At 40.5% G+C, this 16,754-nt stretch overlaps 1 protein-coding gene across 1 annotated transcript in view; it reads right to left on the bottom strand.

The window, feature by feature from the left end:
• The window catches only part of cacna2d4a (calcium channel, voltage-dependent, alpha 2/delta subunit 4a), a 305,750-nt gene that overhangs the window by 232,722 nt on the left and 56,274 nt on the right, over nucleotides 1-16,754 (bottom strand). The window contains exon 26 of the mRNA XM_079552553.1: nucleotides 10,247-10,315. Within this exon, the coding sequence (XP_079408679.1) occupies nucleotides 10,247-10,315 (69 nt within the window). The remainder of the gene's footprint in view (nucleotides 1-10,246; nucleotides 10,316-16,754) is intronic.

Here is a 16,754-nt window from a genome sequence, read left to right as displayed (position 1 = left end):
CATCAAGACGATTGGTCCTAATTGTCAGTCATTCTGGTGATTTGCCTACGTAAGGCCGTCGTGCGCGCTCGCCCCTTGTTCATTTCAGGCCTATGTGAGTTACACTGTTAGCCGTTCATTGCTGCTGCAGACGCACCGAGTCGTTTGAAAATGGCAGAGGGGCAAGAGAAAAAGTGTCTTCGAGTGTATGAGAAGAAGAGAAAGGCTTCAGAAGAGAGAAACAAGACCAGTGTTTTGGGGAGATTCTTCCTCCTCGGAGGCAGGTAGAGCGTTGCGCATGGAGAGGGCGGTTCTTTCCTAAAATTCGGGAAAATCCTCCTGTATACCTTTAACTAGGAATAAATTAACATTATTAGTCTGTTTTATGGTTCAATGTTTAGTGTAGGTATCAACAAAAATCGTTCAAGTATCGGTATTGAAAACCAAGTATTGTTAAAGTACCCAGCCCTATTGAAAACCTATTCAATATTCAGCCTGTTCGTTTACCTTAAAGCAAAAATGATAACAGGCCTAATAAAGATAATCATTCTAAAATAATGAATAGGCAATAGAATATCAGTATTAGCATATCTGAAGGAACATATCATGCAAGAACGGATGGGAAAGAGTTGCTCCCTGCACATTGGACAATTATTTTACCGTGGGTCCTACGATTCTTACGATTAACCTACCGCAAACTTTTATAACCGCGATAATTATAAAACCAAAGCAAATCTTGACATCCCTAGTGATTATGGTGGATGACAGAAAATACGGAGGCGAAAGTCAATAATGCATAACATAGGACCTAAAACTGCTTCATATTGTCAAGTTGGAACGATCCACTCACTTGCTTTATCCAAACTGTTCAGGTTTAAGCTTTGAAACGGAGCATCCGCAGCCAAACGTTGAGAGATTGTACTGTACGTCATATTATGTTGTTTGTTTTTTTGGGCTTTCATCGCATATTGATCTCTACAGACAAGACCTGGTCCCGATTACGCAACCCAGTAGTTTCAACATATGCTCCGGTTACGATATTATCCACATTATGCTAGTCTTGTATTGGCCCGTAACTCAAACCCCAAACTTTTTTTCCAAGTGTTTGCCGTTTCTTGTATTCGATCAAACTGTATGTCTTTAGTTTAATATGTTTAATATGTCTGTCTTGTTACCTGCATATGCTCGGCGGTGTAGAAAGTCTAGCGTGTTCTGTGTAACTTGTAGGTGTAGCCTGTGCAATCTCAAGGGAATAGTTTGCAATTTACCACCTTTAATTAAACATGAATGTGAATATGGGTGTATAAGTAGAGCTAAATTCTTGTTACTAGCAACAGGTTCCAAGATTAAAAGGAAGGAGGACGGGGTTGATCGATTTGCTAGTTAAAACGGAAACGCAAAAGAAAAATCCAAGCATGTTGAACTTTATTGTTATTTAGCAGCGGCTACAGTTCCATGCGCTCAGAGCCGTGGGAGGATGTTTTAGTTAGGGGGCGCTGAGGGACAAAATGTACCCCCAAAATACTTTTTCTGTGCATAAATCCTATTGATTAACCTCTTAACTCCCGCCTGAACCGAGAGCATTTTCTCCAGTTCAGCTTTACCCAAATCCTGTAGGCCAGTGTAACGCCTCATTTGAAAGACCTACAAAACTAAATAGATCTTTTTCCAGCACTTTTTTTGTCGGGCAGTCGTCTCATTCTTGTCAAATTTTCGTGACTTTTTTGTCACTTTGTCAAATTATTCACATTTTTTTGTCAAATTCTCATCACTTTTTCGTCCATTTTTTCTAAATTTTTCGTCAAATTTTTCTCACTTTTTCGTCAAATTTTTCTCACTTTTTCGTCCATTTTTTCTCAATTTTTCGTCCAATTTTTCTCACTTTTATTGTCATTTTTTTTTAATTTTTTTGTCAAATTCTTATCACTTTTTCGTCCATTTTTTCTCACTTTTTCGTAAATCACTTTTTGTAAATTTTTGGTCACTTTTTCATCAAATTATTCACATTTTATGTCAAATTCTTATCACTTTTTCGTCAATTTTTTCTCACTTTTTCGTAAATCACTTTTTGTAAATTTTTGGTCACTTTTTCATCAAATTATTCACATTTTATGTCAAATTCTTATCACTTTTTCGTCAATTTTTTCTAAATTTTTCGTCAATTTTTTCTCACTTTTTCATCAAATTTTTCTCAATTTTTCGGCAATTTTTTCTCCATTTTTCGTCAAATTTTTCTCACTTTTTTTGTCAATTTTTTGTAATTTTTTTGTCACATTTTTGTCACTTTTTTGTCAATGTTTTCTCACTTTTTTCACATTTTCATCCTTGTTTTCGTCTCAGTTTTGTCGCTATTTTCACACCTTTTTCCCAGAAGCTTTTGGACTTGGGGTAAAGCTGGAGAAACTGTGCTCGGTTCAGGTGGGAGTTAAGGGGTTAACATTGCCTGCAGTTCACAAACGAACCCCAAAAAGGCCAGCGAAGATATCAATAAAACTGGAAGAAGGAAAACAGAATCAAAATGTTTATCCATTTGTCTAAATCAGAACCAAAATGGGAGAAACGTAGGTTAGTTTTCCATGTTTTCAGTGTACAGAAGGGATGCACCGTTACTGGTACTCATTAATGTGGTCCCGATACCAGAAACCGAGAGCTGACAGAGCAAAGAGCAATAAAGTGGAGAATTCCCAAGTGGAAATACAATATTCCTCATAGAGCTGACTTTACTACAGATTACACTCTCTAAATCAGAGTCTGTGCCGCCCCACTTTAGCGTCTTCATTGTACTTTGGCGCCGGGTCTGCAGTGTTTACAAGACCAGCCGCTAATGTTGCTAACCAGCAGCTAATGTCGCTAACAATGCTAACGGCCCTGGCGGTTCTAAAAGGGATATTTCAGGATTTTTGACATTGCGCCTCATTTCCTAGTTATCCAGTTTTATTCATGCCGTCCTTGTATTTGAAGAGCTTTGGTGCTAGGCTAGTGCTAGGCTAATGCATGTCTATGGTAACTAGTAGCCTGCATTAAAAACAGTCAGAGCACCTTAGGCAAATCACTGATAACACCAGACTACCCATATACATGTCTGTGTCGACTGAATAATTTTTGAAATATAATCATTTTGCATTTAAAATAACTTATATTTGAGCAGCTTCCTGGTTGCAGCTACGTAGCGGCGGAGTGATCTGCAGGTTACCAGATCTACAGTCGTTTGTTTACCTGCGGCCGACATTACTACACGTGGAATTCACGAAGGAGCTTCTACAAATCAGATATGGCAACGTTTGGAGGACGAGCCCATGATTTTGAAGAGGTTTTTAATGCAGACTACTAGTTACCATAGACATGCACTAGCCTAGCACTAGCCTAGCACCGCTAAACTCTTCAGATACAAGAACTGCATGAATTAAATAATATCTATCTATCTCCAGAAATCAACAACACTCTGGATAACGACTAAATGAGGCCCTATGTCAAAAATCATGAAATATCCCTTTAAGCCTTTTTATTCCTGGGGTCTTATTCATCTGTGAAACGAATCCAGCGACTAAAAAGCACTCAGAAAACGCAAAATAAAGCGATATAGCACGTCCATATTTAGCAAAATTTAGCTACTAAGTTGATATAAACAAACAGGAAAATCCACACAGAGTTGTAGTAAAGGCAAAAAAGGCCTAGTAGTAACCACCTTAATACTAATACACGAAATAGACAAAAAAAATGAATGAAAAAAAAAACACAGCACAGGTATTGAGTAACTTTTGGACATGGACTGTTCTATCTATGATGGACAGTGAAATCAAAATTTAAATTATATTGAATGAAAAACATATGTTCAAGTCTAATATAATTTCTCCTAAAAGGGAATCACACTTTACTCAAGGAAATGTAAATCAATCAATCAATCAAAGTTTATTTATACAGCCCCTTACAACAACACAAGGAAGACCAAAGTGCTTCACAGAAAGATAAAACAATATTAAAAAATCAATCAATCAAATAAGTGCGAGTCTTAAAAGCTCGTTTGAAAAGATGTGTCTTCAATCTAGACTTAAAGAGGGACGGCTCAGTGAGAACACGCAGACTGAGGGGCGGCTGTTCCACAAAGGAACGATCGCCCACTGTTTGTACCGGGACCTGGGCACGTCCAGAACCATCTGCTCAGAGACCGGAGACTCTGCTGGGGCGATGTATGGTCACAACTCAGTTAGATATAACGGAGCGAGACCATGAAGCTTTAAAAACAAGCATCAACATTTTGAAATCAATCCGAAAACGGATCGAGTAAAGTAATGAGTAAAGTAACTCATTACTGACCAATCTGCCGCTAAAAAACTACAAACAGTCTATATGTTGAGGAAAAGACCTTGTATTCAGTATCGACAAGTACTTAAATCAAAGTATTGGGTTTTAGAAAAAGTGGTGCATCCCTGGTACAGAGAGAACCACAGTATGTTTAGATCAATGTATTGGATTTTCTCTTGACTCCAGTTATCGGATCCTCTGGCCGTATCACCGTAGTCACTGTTCCCTTAAATCTCCCATAATAATCTGAAGTGACAGCAATAATATCCCCTTAGCTGACATTGAACGTCGTGGCACTTTATTCCTCATGTGGAAGTAGTTAGAGATATATACCCCTAAAAACCTCTGAAAAATCAACCGTAGATTAAACTTATCTGCCTCCGCCTCATGTAAAAACCCTGTAATGTCTCGAAAACTCCACTTTTTATCTATCTATCTGTCCTCTGTGTGAACGCAAAGACAAATAAGTTCTGGTTAGTTACGGAACCGCCGAGGTACCTTTGGGCATTGGATATTTTCGAGCCCAGAAACGTCCCACGTGTTGTACCTGATGATGAAGCCGTCCCTGTGTTGAATATGCATCGACTTCAATAAAACATATCACTCTTTGAGCCTGAGAGCAGCAGTTGGTGAAACGTTTACATCGAGCGGCTCGGGTTTATATCAGGGACGAGCTAAATGGCAAAAACATAAAGTGTGTTATTTATTTTCCACATTTACCTTTCTTGGTGATTAATGACATTGTTTTGTTTTTTACTGTGACAGGGTTTATACAGACAGAAACACAAACGTATAAATATCAGTGCACATTTCATGTCTTAAAGGGGAAAGATGCAAGTTCGCCAGTTTATACTCACTACTGCCACCTCAGGTCTTCAGTGTAACTGCAGGTTCTATATTAAGCTCGTGCATGACGGCACTTCAGACCCGAATTAACACCTTTCTGACAGTGCAGGATTTTAGAGGCAGTTGTGGTGAACAGGTCTGAGCTCATTCTACACATTAGGACATGGAGGAACATGTAGGGGGAGGAACATACTTAGTTTTAACCTTTTAAATGGGGTATGGGGGTGCGGGTGGAAAGTGTGTGGGTCTATGGGTATGGGAATGCGGGTGTGTGTAGGTGTAATGTGTGTTGGTTTTAGAGGGTATAGGACTGTGTGAGTGAGTGCAGGGGTGAATGTGCAGAATAAATGTTAAGGACTGATTGATGCTCTGCAGAGGGAGGGGTGTGTGGTGTAGCCGGGCCTGGTCCGGTTGGGGACAGAGGATGAAAATTAGCTTGCGCTACTTTGTGTAAATGCATTGTCCCTTTTAAATAAATAAATACAAATAAAAAATTCCGTATAGGCCCTTTAAAGGAATAGGCCACCGTTTTTACATACTGAGATATGCTCTTACCTAACCTTAGTCGAGTTAATATATCCCCGTCTGGTCTTTGTCCGTGCGCTCACACATACGCAGCCTCTCCCACATGTCACATAGCTCCAAAAAAGCTCACGATAGAAGCTACCAAGCTCTTCCACGTGTTCCCTATTTAAATAAAGTTACGTGAAGTGTTTTCATGCGAAGTATATTTACACAGAAATGTAGCATGTTGATTTTCTAAGCAGATAAAAAGATGAACTATATTGTGAGGCGTAAAACGTCCGCGCAGTAACTCCTAAAGGTTATTGATGGAAGTGAGCGGGGGAAGTCTTTAGGTTTGCCTGGCAGAGCGCACGGACAAAGACCAGACGGGGATATATTAACTCGACTAAGGTTAGGTAAGAACATATCTCAGTATGGAAAAACGGTGGCCTATTCCTTTAAGATTTGCAAACATGTCATCAAACAGAGGAAAGATAATTGGACAAAATGGGAAACTTAATGCAAAAGAATGTAGTAGTACTTAATAGTAGTAGTTGAAATGTATTGTTCTCATGGGGAAATGAATTTGCAGTGAGTAAAAATACACGAGGACAACAATGACGACAACAAAGAGAGTCCAGAATGATCCTGAAGAAGCAGCTTTTCAAAAATAAACAGCAGCTTATCAGATAAACCCGTTTGAGACCTACACATGTGTTCTTCTGAAACACTGAAGAGGCACCAGGAGCCCCCACACCTGCAGCACAGAGGGGGCCTCACAAGAGGAGCTACAGGAGGCAAAGAAGGAACAATAGAAGCCACACATGCCTTATACTGTTCTGGCTAATGGACGTTCACTGGAGAATAAAACAGACGACCTGCACAGGAGGAAGAGGAAGGAGGAGGTGGAGCTGACCAGTGCAGGACACCACGCTCTGAAACAGGGACACACTACAAAAAGTAAATATCCAGCATTGGCTTAAATGACTTGAATTGAGGAAATGTTTCTTGTTTCTTGCGGTTTTCACTCATTTAGACACTTTTCCTGATCGGACCGAGTTTCCTTTGCTTGTTTGAGGACATTTCAGACCAGTTCTAGGGTAAATCTCGCTTGAAATAAGAAAGTAAAATTGCCAATGAGACAAGACCAGTTTTCTTTCCCCATTGGCAAAGAAAATGACCTGAAATAAGGACGAAACGTATCGAAACGAGTCAGAAACATCTCAGAACAAGTGAAATAATCCAGGACAAACGCCCAACAACTTCTTAACCAGTCAAAACAACTCAAATTTTTGATTTTTTTCTTGTCAATTTTTTTTGTCACTTTTTTCTAAATTTTTTGTCAATTTTTTGTGATTTTTTTGTAAATTTTTGGTCACTTTTTCGTCAAATTATTCGTAGTTTTTGTCAGATTCTTGTCACTTTTTCGTCCATTTTTTCGTCAAATTTTTCTCACTTTTTTGTCAGAACAAGTGAAATAATCCAGGACAAATGCCCAAGAACTTCTTAACTCGTCAAAACAACTAACATTTGGATTATTGTGCTCAAACTGAGACGTTTATACTGATCTAGTTAATGTCTTTTTGCAGTGCAGGGTTTCCTCTGTCTCCATAAACATACTGCTCAGATTAACCCAGAGTGGTGGAACAAAAAAGAAAAATCACAATGGGTTCTTCATTATCTTTACTCCATCTTTGTTTAATTGTAAAATGACTCGTGGCACAAATGACGGCCTGGTCCCGTTTGTAGACCGGGCCGGGCACCTGAGGGAGCAGCTCAAACGCTCTAGGGCTGAAATGGGCTGAAAATTAATCGCCGACTAATCGATAATTGAAAGAGTCGACAACTATTTTAGTAATCGATTAATCTTTTTCTGGTTCACACTGACTCAAATGGAGCAAAAATGATAAAAAAAAATGTAGTATTTTTGATGAAAACCTACTTTGAGATTATATTTAGGGTCTGTAGTGGTTTGTACATTGTAAATATCATGAATAGAGCCTTCAACAAACATTTCCCTTTAGTTTACTCCATCAGCACTTCCTTAACCCCTTAACTCCCGCCTGAACCGAGCACAATTTCTAAAAATAAAATGACCAAAAATGTGATAAAAATTTGACAAAAAAATGACAAAAACATTTACAAAAAATTGACTAAAAATGACCAAAAAAATGACAAAAAATGTGACAAAAAATTGACAAAAAAATTACCAAATTACAAAAAAATTACAAAAATTTGACAAAAAATTGACTAAAAATTGACTAAAAATTACAAAAAATGACAAAAATGTGATAAAAATTTAACAAAAAAATGACCAAAAAAATTACAAAAAAATGTGATAAAAATGGACAAAAAAATTACAAAAATTTGACAAAAAATGACCAAAAAAATGACAAAAAAATTTGATAAAAATTGACAAAAAAATCACCTAAAAATCACAAAAAAATTACAAAAAAATTACAAAAAAATGTGACAAAAATGTGATAAAAAATGGACGAAAAAATTACAAAAAATTGACAAAAAATTGACTAAAATTTGACAAAAAATGGACCAAAAAATGACAAAAAAGTTACAAAAATGAGCTGAATACCCAACCCAAAACTGATGAAAAAAAAATCTGCTGACGTGAGGAAAAAGATCCTCTCGGTTCAGGCGGGAGTTAAGAGGTTAAACAGCGCGACTTAAGCTATAATGTGATTTTAAAAAATTTAAAAAATAAAACTTTCCAACACCATTCACAGCCAAGCGGTTAATCGATTAATCGTAAAAATGATCGATCGACAAATCGATTACAAAATAATCGTTCGTTGCCGCCCAAAAACGCTCTGAACAGAGGATGTTTTGAACCCGATCATATTTGACCAGCTTTATCTACAGCTGGAGCTAAATAAATGTCCTGCAGACCCTTCAGAGGAACTCCTGGGATCTTGTCATTTTCCTGAGAGAGTTCTTCCACCTGAGGGGACACCAGCTTCTTTATATAATATAGTCTCTGTCGACCCTTTTTTGTGACGTGATCTGTATTTTTGTCCCACTTTCTAAGATCACACCCAGATACTCAGAAACGCAAACAATGACTTCTCCTTTTCAGCCAAAACTACAGCTGAATATGCTTCACATTTAGATGACTTTCAATGATTATTATTGTTAACCCGGTGATGTGACAAATCAAACCGTTTCCCTTTTATTCCCCAAAGTCCAAACACAACGAGCCGTCGCTGTGGTCGAGCAGCTCTCGCGTCTCAGAACCGCAGAATCCCCATTTCACCGAACCAAGAATGGCTTTTCGAAGCAAAGCCTTCCAGTCACACGTGGGGAAAGCGGAGGACGAGGCACGGCGGGTTTGCTGAGGTGAACAGTGACGCCTGGTGGTCAGACTGAGAAACATGTCAACAAAACAAAGCCATTACTTGAAACCAGGTCTGTCCATTATTTAGATTTTGTTGCTGAAAATATTGCGGCCATTTTTAAAATTCATTAAAACTTGAAGTACATGTTCACCAGGGCTGCACGATTTTGACCAAAAACAAACAAACTAATTGACAGTTATTGTGATTCAATTTGTGATTATAATATGTTATGAACAGGTTTTATTTTTCATGCGTTTACACCACCGGTCAAAAGTTTGGAGACTTTTTCATGTGTCGGCTTTTCTTTATTACCAACACTATTTACTTACTATTTACTCAGCTCTGAATGAACACATGGGATTATGTAGGAAACAAAAAAAGGACGAAATAATTCAAATAACTCAAAATATGTTTTAGGTTTTAGAATAACAAGGTCGTCGCCGTAATCCACCGCGGTAACACATGTTTTCAAAAACAAGACGGTAATTATTATTGTCAACATTTTTACCGAGGTTTAGCGCTACACCGGTAACCGGGACATCCTTAGTCGCGACGCCATCCTTTCGATCAAGCTTTACACCACGTTAGTTCAGCTTGACAGTTTACAGCGGGTACGTCATCGGATATAATTGATACGATTGGCTGTGGCGACGTGCAGACACACATTCATAGCGCCCTATAAACCACACCTCTCCTAAGGGGAAAAAAATGAATAGGTGGTCCCGGTACATGGGACAGGGGGCTCAAAACTGGGACTGTCCTGGGTAAACTGGGACGTAGGTAATCGCAGATACCACTATTTTACTATTTAATCGTTTTTTTGTTCATTTTTCTCACATTTTCGAAGCGCTGTATGTAACAAGAACATTTCTCCATTGTGAGATCAATAAAGGCTTATCTCATCTTAGCTGAAACCTCCATTTTGATTGGATAAAGGTTAATCGTGCAGCCCTAATCTTATAAGTAATCTACAGCAAATGTTTCAAATTGATGTCGTTAAAGGTCTCTCTAGTGTGTCGACTTAAACTTCAGAAAACATTATCTCACCAAAAACATAGGGCAAACTAAACAACTCACATGCACAATATACTAAATGGAAGCCAATAAAAAGTCTGAAAAAGGCAGGACTTCTTAAAACAGGAAACTGAAAGAGCAACATGTGTCCAGACAAGACAAACCAACAAACCAGTCCAGCTTTTTTCAGCGAGCAACGAGCGTGTTCTGCGAGAGACGACCCAGCATAAGTAATACAGACTCAGTCCTACCTCCAGCAATGGCCGTCTTCTTCCCCACAGAAACAGTGACAGCGGTGGTGGAGATGATGATCCTCCCGGCTGTCGAGACACCAGACAAACCATTAACCAAATCCAATCGGTAAATTTGGATGAGGTCTGTGAGGTACTGCGAGGCCAGTCCATTCAGAGCTTTAAAAACAAACAACAACATTTTAAGATCAATTCTAAAATGAACAGGGAGCCGGCGCAAAGACGTGAGGATCGGGGTGATGTGTTCACGTTTTTTGGTCCCTGTTAAAAGTCGTGCGGCGGAGTTCTGTAGAATTTATATTATTTATATTTAGTATTTATATTTATTCTTTTAAGGCGAGACACTGCAGGGGAATAGGGGAAAAAAACTAAATGTAGAGATGTCAATTTGAAACTTTTGCTGAACATCACAGATATAAATATGAGAAAAAAATGTATTGCATTTTTTCTGTCATTTTATGTTTTCTCATAAAAATAAGGCATTTTGAGCATTAAAATGGCCAAAATTGCCTATATTTTGGGAAATCAAAATAATGAATTGAGCCAGATTAAATGTTATGGTTTTATTTTATTGACATATTAGTGACTAAGATTTTTTCAGAGGGGATTTTGTAAAAACTGAAATTCCGCCTGTTTTTTTGGTTTCAAAGCTGAATAAATCAGGCTAGGAATTAGATATTAAAAAATCCCTCTGAAAAAACCTTCTAAACCTTGTTGTGTCTCAGCCTGTAAAGTGTGGAGTCTGTGGGAGCTTCTATAAGGGCTCAGGCTCTGCCCGAGTGCGGCTTCTCTCATTCAGAGAAAACCAGCCCTGAAGTTTTGTAGCGAGTGCGCATGCTCGGCCCGTTCTTCCACTTTTCCGCTCCAGCGTCTCGTAGGAGGAAAAACACCATATTTGGGTGAAAGCGTCATCACGGGGCCCCTTAGCAGGACACGTGGATGTCAAATCTGTCCATATTTATGAATGAAAACCCGCGGGAAAGACGGCCTTTCTACTTCCGGGTCGCCCCCACCTCGCAGACAAAACATCATCAAATAAACATCATCATTTTTATATCTGACATGAAAACTAAGATGTAAAGGGAGGAAAACAGATACAAATCTCCACTTCCACCACTGCGGGAAACATCAATACTTTCACCTGCCGTGTCTCGCATTAAACTGTTTTATTCATATTTATTGTTTTACACCCATATAGCGGCAGAGCTCATTTGTATTGTTTTGATTTTATTGATTTTGTTGCATGTGCAGCACTTTGGAAACGTTTTGTTGTTTAAACGTGCTGTATAAATAAAGTGGATTGGATTATTATTCTCACTACTGCCACCTCAGGTCTTACGTGTAACGGCAGCTTCTATATTAAGCTCGTGCATGACGGCACTTTGGGTGACAGGATTTTAGAGGAGGTTGTGGTGAACAGGTCTGGGCTCATTCTACACATTAGGACGTGGCTGGGACATGTAGGGGGAGGAAAATACTTTCAGAAACCCTTTAAGAAATCTTTGCTGCTGCTAAAGTGTACTGTTCTGTCGGCTGGAGACCACTGTGCAAGAGAATACATTGGTTGACCAGTTTATACCGAGCATAAAAGCCATGCGCTGATCCTTGGAGTCTGCACAGCCCGTCAGACAGGCACTCAAGCACTACTAAACAGCATCATGAACGCTTTACGGAATTACTTTTTGTCTTTTCTACTTATTCACAGGAGCTGCAGTGCAAAATTAAACTGTTCCTGTATGAAAACATGCCTAGTTTCACCTGTATTTCTATTTTTACAATGAAACGGCATCACAGAGAAAGCTTAAAGAGCACAGAGGAGCTGCAAAATGCTGCCCTCTGCTGGTGCCTTCTTCCTCTGCGTCTTTGGGGCAACAAAAGTTCATATTTCTGGTCACTGTTGAGACCAAAGCAGTGCAAGCAGCCATCGGAGAGAAGAGTGGAGCTCGTTTAGCTGTTCTCACATGCCCGTGCAAAAAGGAATCAAAAGTTTCATGAATAAAGTAGGAAATACTATTAAAGTAAGAGAAAATTAGAGCAGAAATTGTGTTAAGCATGCCAAGAACCTTACAGTTTTCTATACCCTCTTTCTCATCACCATCATAATCCTCCTCCTCCTCCTCCTCTTCCTCGTGAGCCTCCCTGCGCTCTCGCCCTCCCTCCTCCTCCGACTCGCCGTCCACCTCTTCTGGACTCAAGGTGGCGCTAAAGCCGGCCTCATAGTCCCCGAACACATCTGAACATGCGGAGAAACTATTTCAGAACGACAAGTACCGCTGTGCAACAGTTATTCACTCGCTCTCAGTCGTCCAGGAAGAGATTTCAAAATAACATCGACTGGTTTGGGTTTTTTTAGGAAGAGGACGTTTCGCTTCCGTCTTCAGGAGCTTCTTCTGACTCTTCTCACTCCACACCCACACCGATGCTTATTTATGCAAAAAACAGTTTCATGAAGTTAAATATTTAAATTGAATAATGACTACTGTACATTTTGGCCAATTAAGTGCACCGTACTATAAGCTGCGCCGGCTAAATTTGCGATCTTGTGCACATACAGGCCACACTCGAATATAAGCTGCAGGTTTTCAGCTGCTCAGAACGGCCCATGGGGAGGATGAGGAGGAAGAGACACCTCATCCCGGAGAAAGGTGTTGGCAGAGAGAGGGCGGCAGGGACGGCAGTGATAAACACATGAAAAGGCGCACAGAAAAGGCCAGTGTAGCCGACCTCAATGTGGAAGTGTAGGGATGTGGAAGTGTAGGGATGTGGAAGTGTAGGGATGTGGGAGTGTAGGGATGTGGAAGTGTAGGGATGTGGAAGTGTAGGGATGTGGAAATGTAGGGATGTGGGAGTGTAGGGATGTGGAAGTGTAGGGATGTGGAAGTGTAGGGATGTGGAAATGTAGGGATGTGGGAGTGTAGGGATGTGGAAGTGTAGGGATGTGGAAGTGTAGGGATGTGGAAGTGTAGGGATGTGGGAGTGTAGGGATGTGGAAGTGTAGGGATGTGGAAGTGTAGGGATGTGGAAATGTAGGGATGTGGAAGTGTAGGGATGTGGAAGTGTAGGGATGTGGGAGTGTAGGGATGTGGAAGTGTAGGGATGTGGGAGTGTAGGGATGTGGAAGTGTAGGGATGTGGGCGTAGCACCAAATTCTGGGCCCTGGGTACAAACTATCTTGGTGGACCCCGCCCCCATTTGAAATTCACATTTCATATTCTATGTTCTTTGACCACATGACAGTGGTTTAGTGGTTTGACAGTGCAGTTCACTTATATTCTATTATAACCTTATTATATATACCTTAACTAAGTGAAAAAATGGGTTGGCCAAAAAAGTGCTTCATATACAAACACATATGCAATCCAATGGGTACTTTGGTCATGGTTTGTTTATTTATTTGTTTGTTTGTTTCAAGTCCATGTTTGACTTGAAATCTCATCTGATTTGGATTCAATTACAGAAATTGAATAACCTTTAATCCTGTGGTGACATAGATATTTAGATTAGGGTGGAATATTCTACTTTAATTGGGCCAATTGAAATGGCTAGTTTTAGGTAGAGCATAATGATAATTAGCATATCACATTAAACAGGAGGACTGAACTAGGGACATGGGATATTTGTGCTGAGAATAACACATTTGTGACTTTAAAATAGGCTTTAAAATGCTATTTTACAAAAAATATGATACTACACACAGGCCACAGGCCTGAACAAAAAACTCAAGGGCTTCAGCCTTTAAGTGTGTTGTGAGTAAATTGTTGTAAAAAGTTACGCTGGAATTGGCTAAATGACATGAGCTCCACCTTTCACTAGAACCAGGTTGACTGGTCCCCAAAGCTGCGCATTTACAATGCGTGGATTCCAAATGCGCGCGGCTAATTTGCATAATTAATTCGGCGAAAACGGCGTGCGCGACCTGTGGCTTTTGTCACTGTATTGGCCTGAGGCTTAATTATAATAAATATGAGGAAAGAGAAACTTTCGAGGTTAAAACGAGGAGAGAAGGAGCTCTGTCTCTGACTCTCACCATCCTCAGCGCAGGCAGAGGCAGGACTCGCCTCACCTCATGTTTAACTGTCATTTATGACAGAAAGTTTCCTCTAAGGTCCGCTAGAACAGGCTAGTGTTAAATAAAAGCACATTAGAGCGAGGCCAGACTAATATCTGTCTTTCCTCATAGCTCTGTGTCATTACATTACAGAGTCCACCTCATCAAGTCACTGCTGAGCTGAAGCGCACGGTGCTGAACACCGGTGTGTGGGCTGAACCATTTGGCACATTTTTAAAGGGGTGTCAGGGCCCTGAGATATTATCCATCATTATTGTTTGTGCAAAATTCTGGGTAGCAACCATTGTATTTTAGCCCCGTTGTTTATTTCTTATAGCATCAATTATGAAGAAAGCAACAGTACAGTACATAACACTTTTTGCAGCATTATTGAGGGCCCCTACCCTGCTCTGGGCCCTGGGTACTCAGTACCCTTTACCCCCCCAGTCCGACGCCCCTGTGTGGAAGTGTAGGGATGTGGAAGTGTAGGGATGTGGAAGTGTAGGGATGTGGAAGTGTAGGGACGTGGAAGTGTAGGGATGTGGAAGTGTAGGGATGTGGAAGTGTAGGGATGTGGAAGTGTAGGGATGTGGAAGTGTAGGGATGTGGAAGTGTAGGGATGTGGAAGTGTAGGGATGTGGAAGTGTAGGGATGTGGAAGTGTGACCACATCTCCAGCTCAGACCACACCCCGGGCGAGCAAAGCCCTTCGATATCTCGGCTTATGAACCTTCAACCTTCTGCCGTTCCAACAGCGTTGATTAGAAGTTCAGCCATAATCATTCGCCAAGCCCGTCTCAATTTTACATTTACAGCCAGAGACGCCTCTAGTGCCTGTTGGCCGCACCGTCATATTGGCCACAGGGTTCAAAGCGTGGATAAAAAATTGGCGGCTTATAGGCCGGACGCAGAGGTTACATTAACCGAAAATTCTCCGTCATTCACGGAATATTTTTTACTTTGATGGAAAATTTCAAAGGCCGTCCGTCATTTTGAAGGATTGAAAATCAAACCGTAATGAAAATAAAGAAGCAGATCTGCTGTTTTTCAGAGCGCGCGGGGCTCTCGCTCTCTAATGCAGGGGTGGCCAACACGCGGCTCTTGGCCAATCAGAGTGCGGCTCTTTGCATGACTGGATAATACAATGCTGCTCTTTACAAGAGTGTTGGTAAATATTTCCCATAAACTGTAAAACAGTCTTTAAGAATCTTGACCAAAAATCCAACCATAGTCCTACAGACCCGGTTTCCATCTTTACACATGAATGAGAGCCCGGATCATCCTGGTTTTCGAGGCGGCGTGAAAAGGTGCAGCCTCACTCAAAGCAGGATGTAGGTTAAACAACAGGCAGATCGTGGCTCTGGGATCAGCTTCTGTGCTTTTAGATTTCTGATCAGCTGCTCTTTATTTGATGAAATTTGGCCTCATATTCACAGAAAAAGATCAAAATTAGGAAATGGAAAAAAGCGGAGCTCTAACGAAGCTTATGATGCGAAGCGCGACATCGTATCGCAGAAATATGCATGCAAAAAAAGTCATGACTTTTCTTCCACATGTGACAGAAACTGTAGCAGATGCAACTTAAAACAGACTCTCAGTCGTCCAGAGGCTCCTGATTAAAGTTCATGAACTTTGTGCAGCCGAGAGTGCGTTCTCTGCACAGTCCAGTCAGGATGAAGCTGCACTGAGCCACAGGCCAGGGGCGGATCAGAGGAGGGGCTCAGTGGGCAGGGCCCCACATACAAACACACCCCAGCATTAAAAAAAAAAAAAATCTAATTCTGTCCCAGTCAGAACAGAACAAAATGTCAGTTTATTTAATATATATTTATTTCAATCTTGGTTAGGAGTAAAAAAACAACACATCTAATACAATTATTGAAAAAAAGGCATAAAGTTATAGTTTATTGTGATTAAATATAACAGTCACATTATATTTAATCACAATAAAGTACCGCCCCTGGATCTTGCAAATGGTCGGTGCCTTTGTGGCTCTTCACAGGATCAAGGTTGAAAATGTTGGCTCTTGGTCTCTGACTAGTTAGCCACCCCTGCACTATAGTTTCACACCGCGGCTTGTCTTGGATGAGCTCTTACAGTTGTATCACTGCCTCGCTCGCTAACTTTCCTGACCCGGGCGCTAACAACAACACGGGGAAGAAAACCACGATGCAAACGCGGTTAAAGGCTAAAAATATCCTTCCATGTGGAGCCGCTCTTCTCACGTAAGTCTCAGGACGAGCTCATCTATGTCCCCCCCCCCCCCCCTCTCTCTCTTCCCCCCTCCCCGTGTGCGGAGCGGCCGGTAGTGCAGTGATGGAACTGGTAAACATTGTCCCGTTCACCCCTCAGAGAAAACAGCAAACAAAAAATTCCATTAAAATTGAGAAAAATCCAAATAATAATAAGCTCCACTTTACATTTGTATGAGCGTAATCTGAGCCTCGATGTTGATGAGCAG

This window comes from Gobius niger, assembly GCF_951799975.1.
Source record: "Gobius niger genome assembly, chromosome: 2".
NCBI lineage: Eukaryota > Metazoa > Chordata > Actinopteri > Gobiiformes > Gobiidae > Gobius > Gobius niger.
The sequence above is the reverse complement of the archived record's forward strand: the minus strand, read 5'-3'. Positions and strand labels throughout refer to the sequence as shown.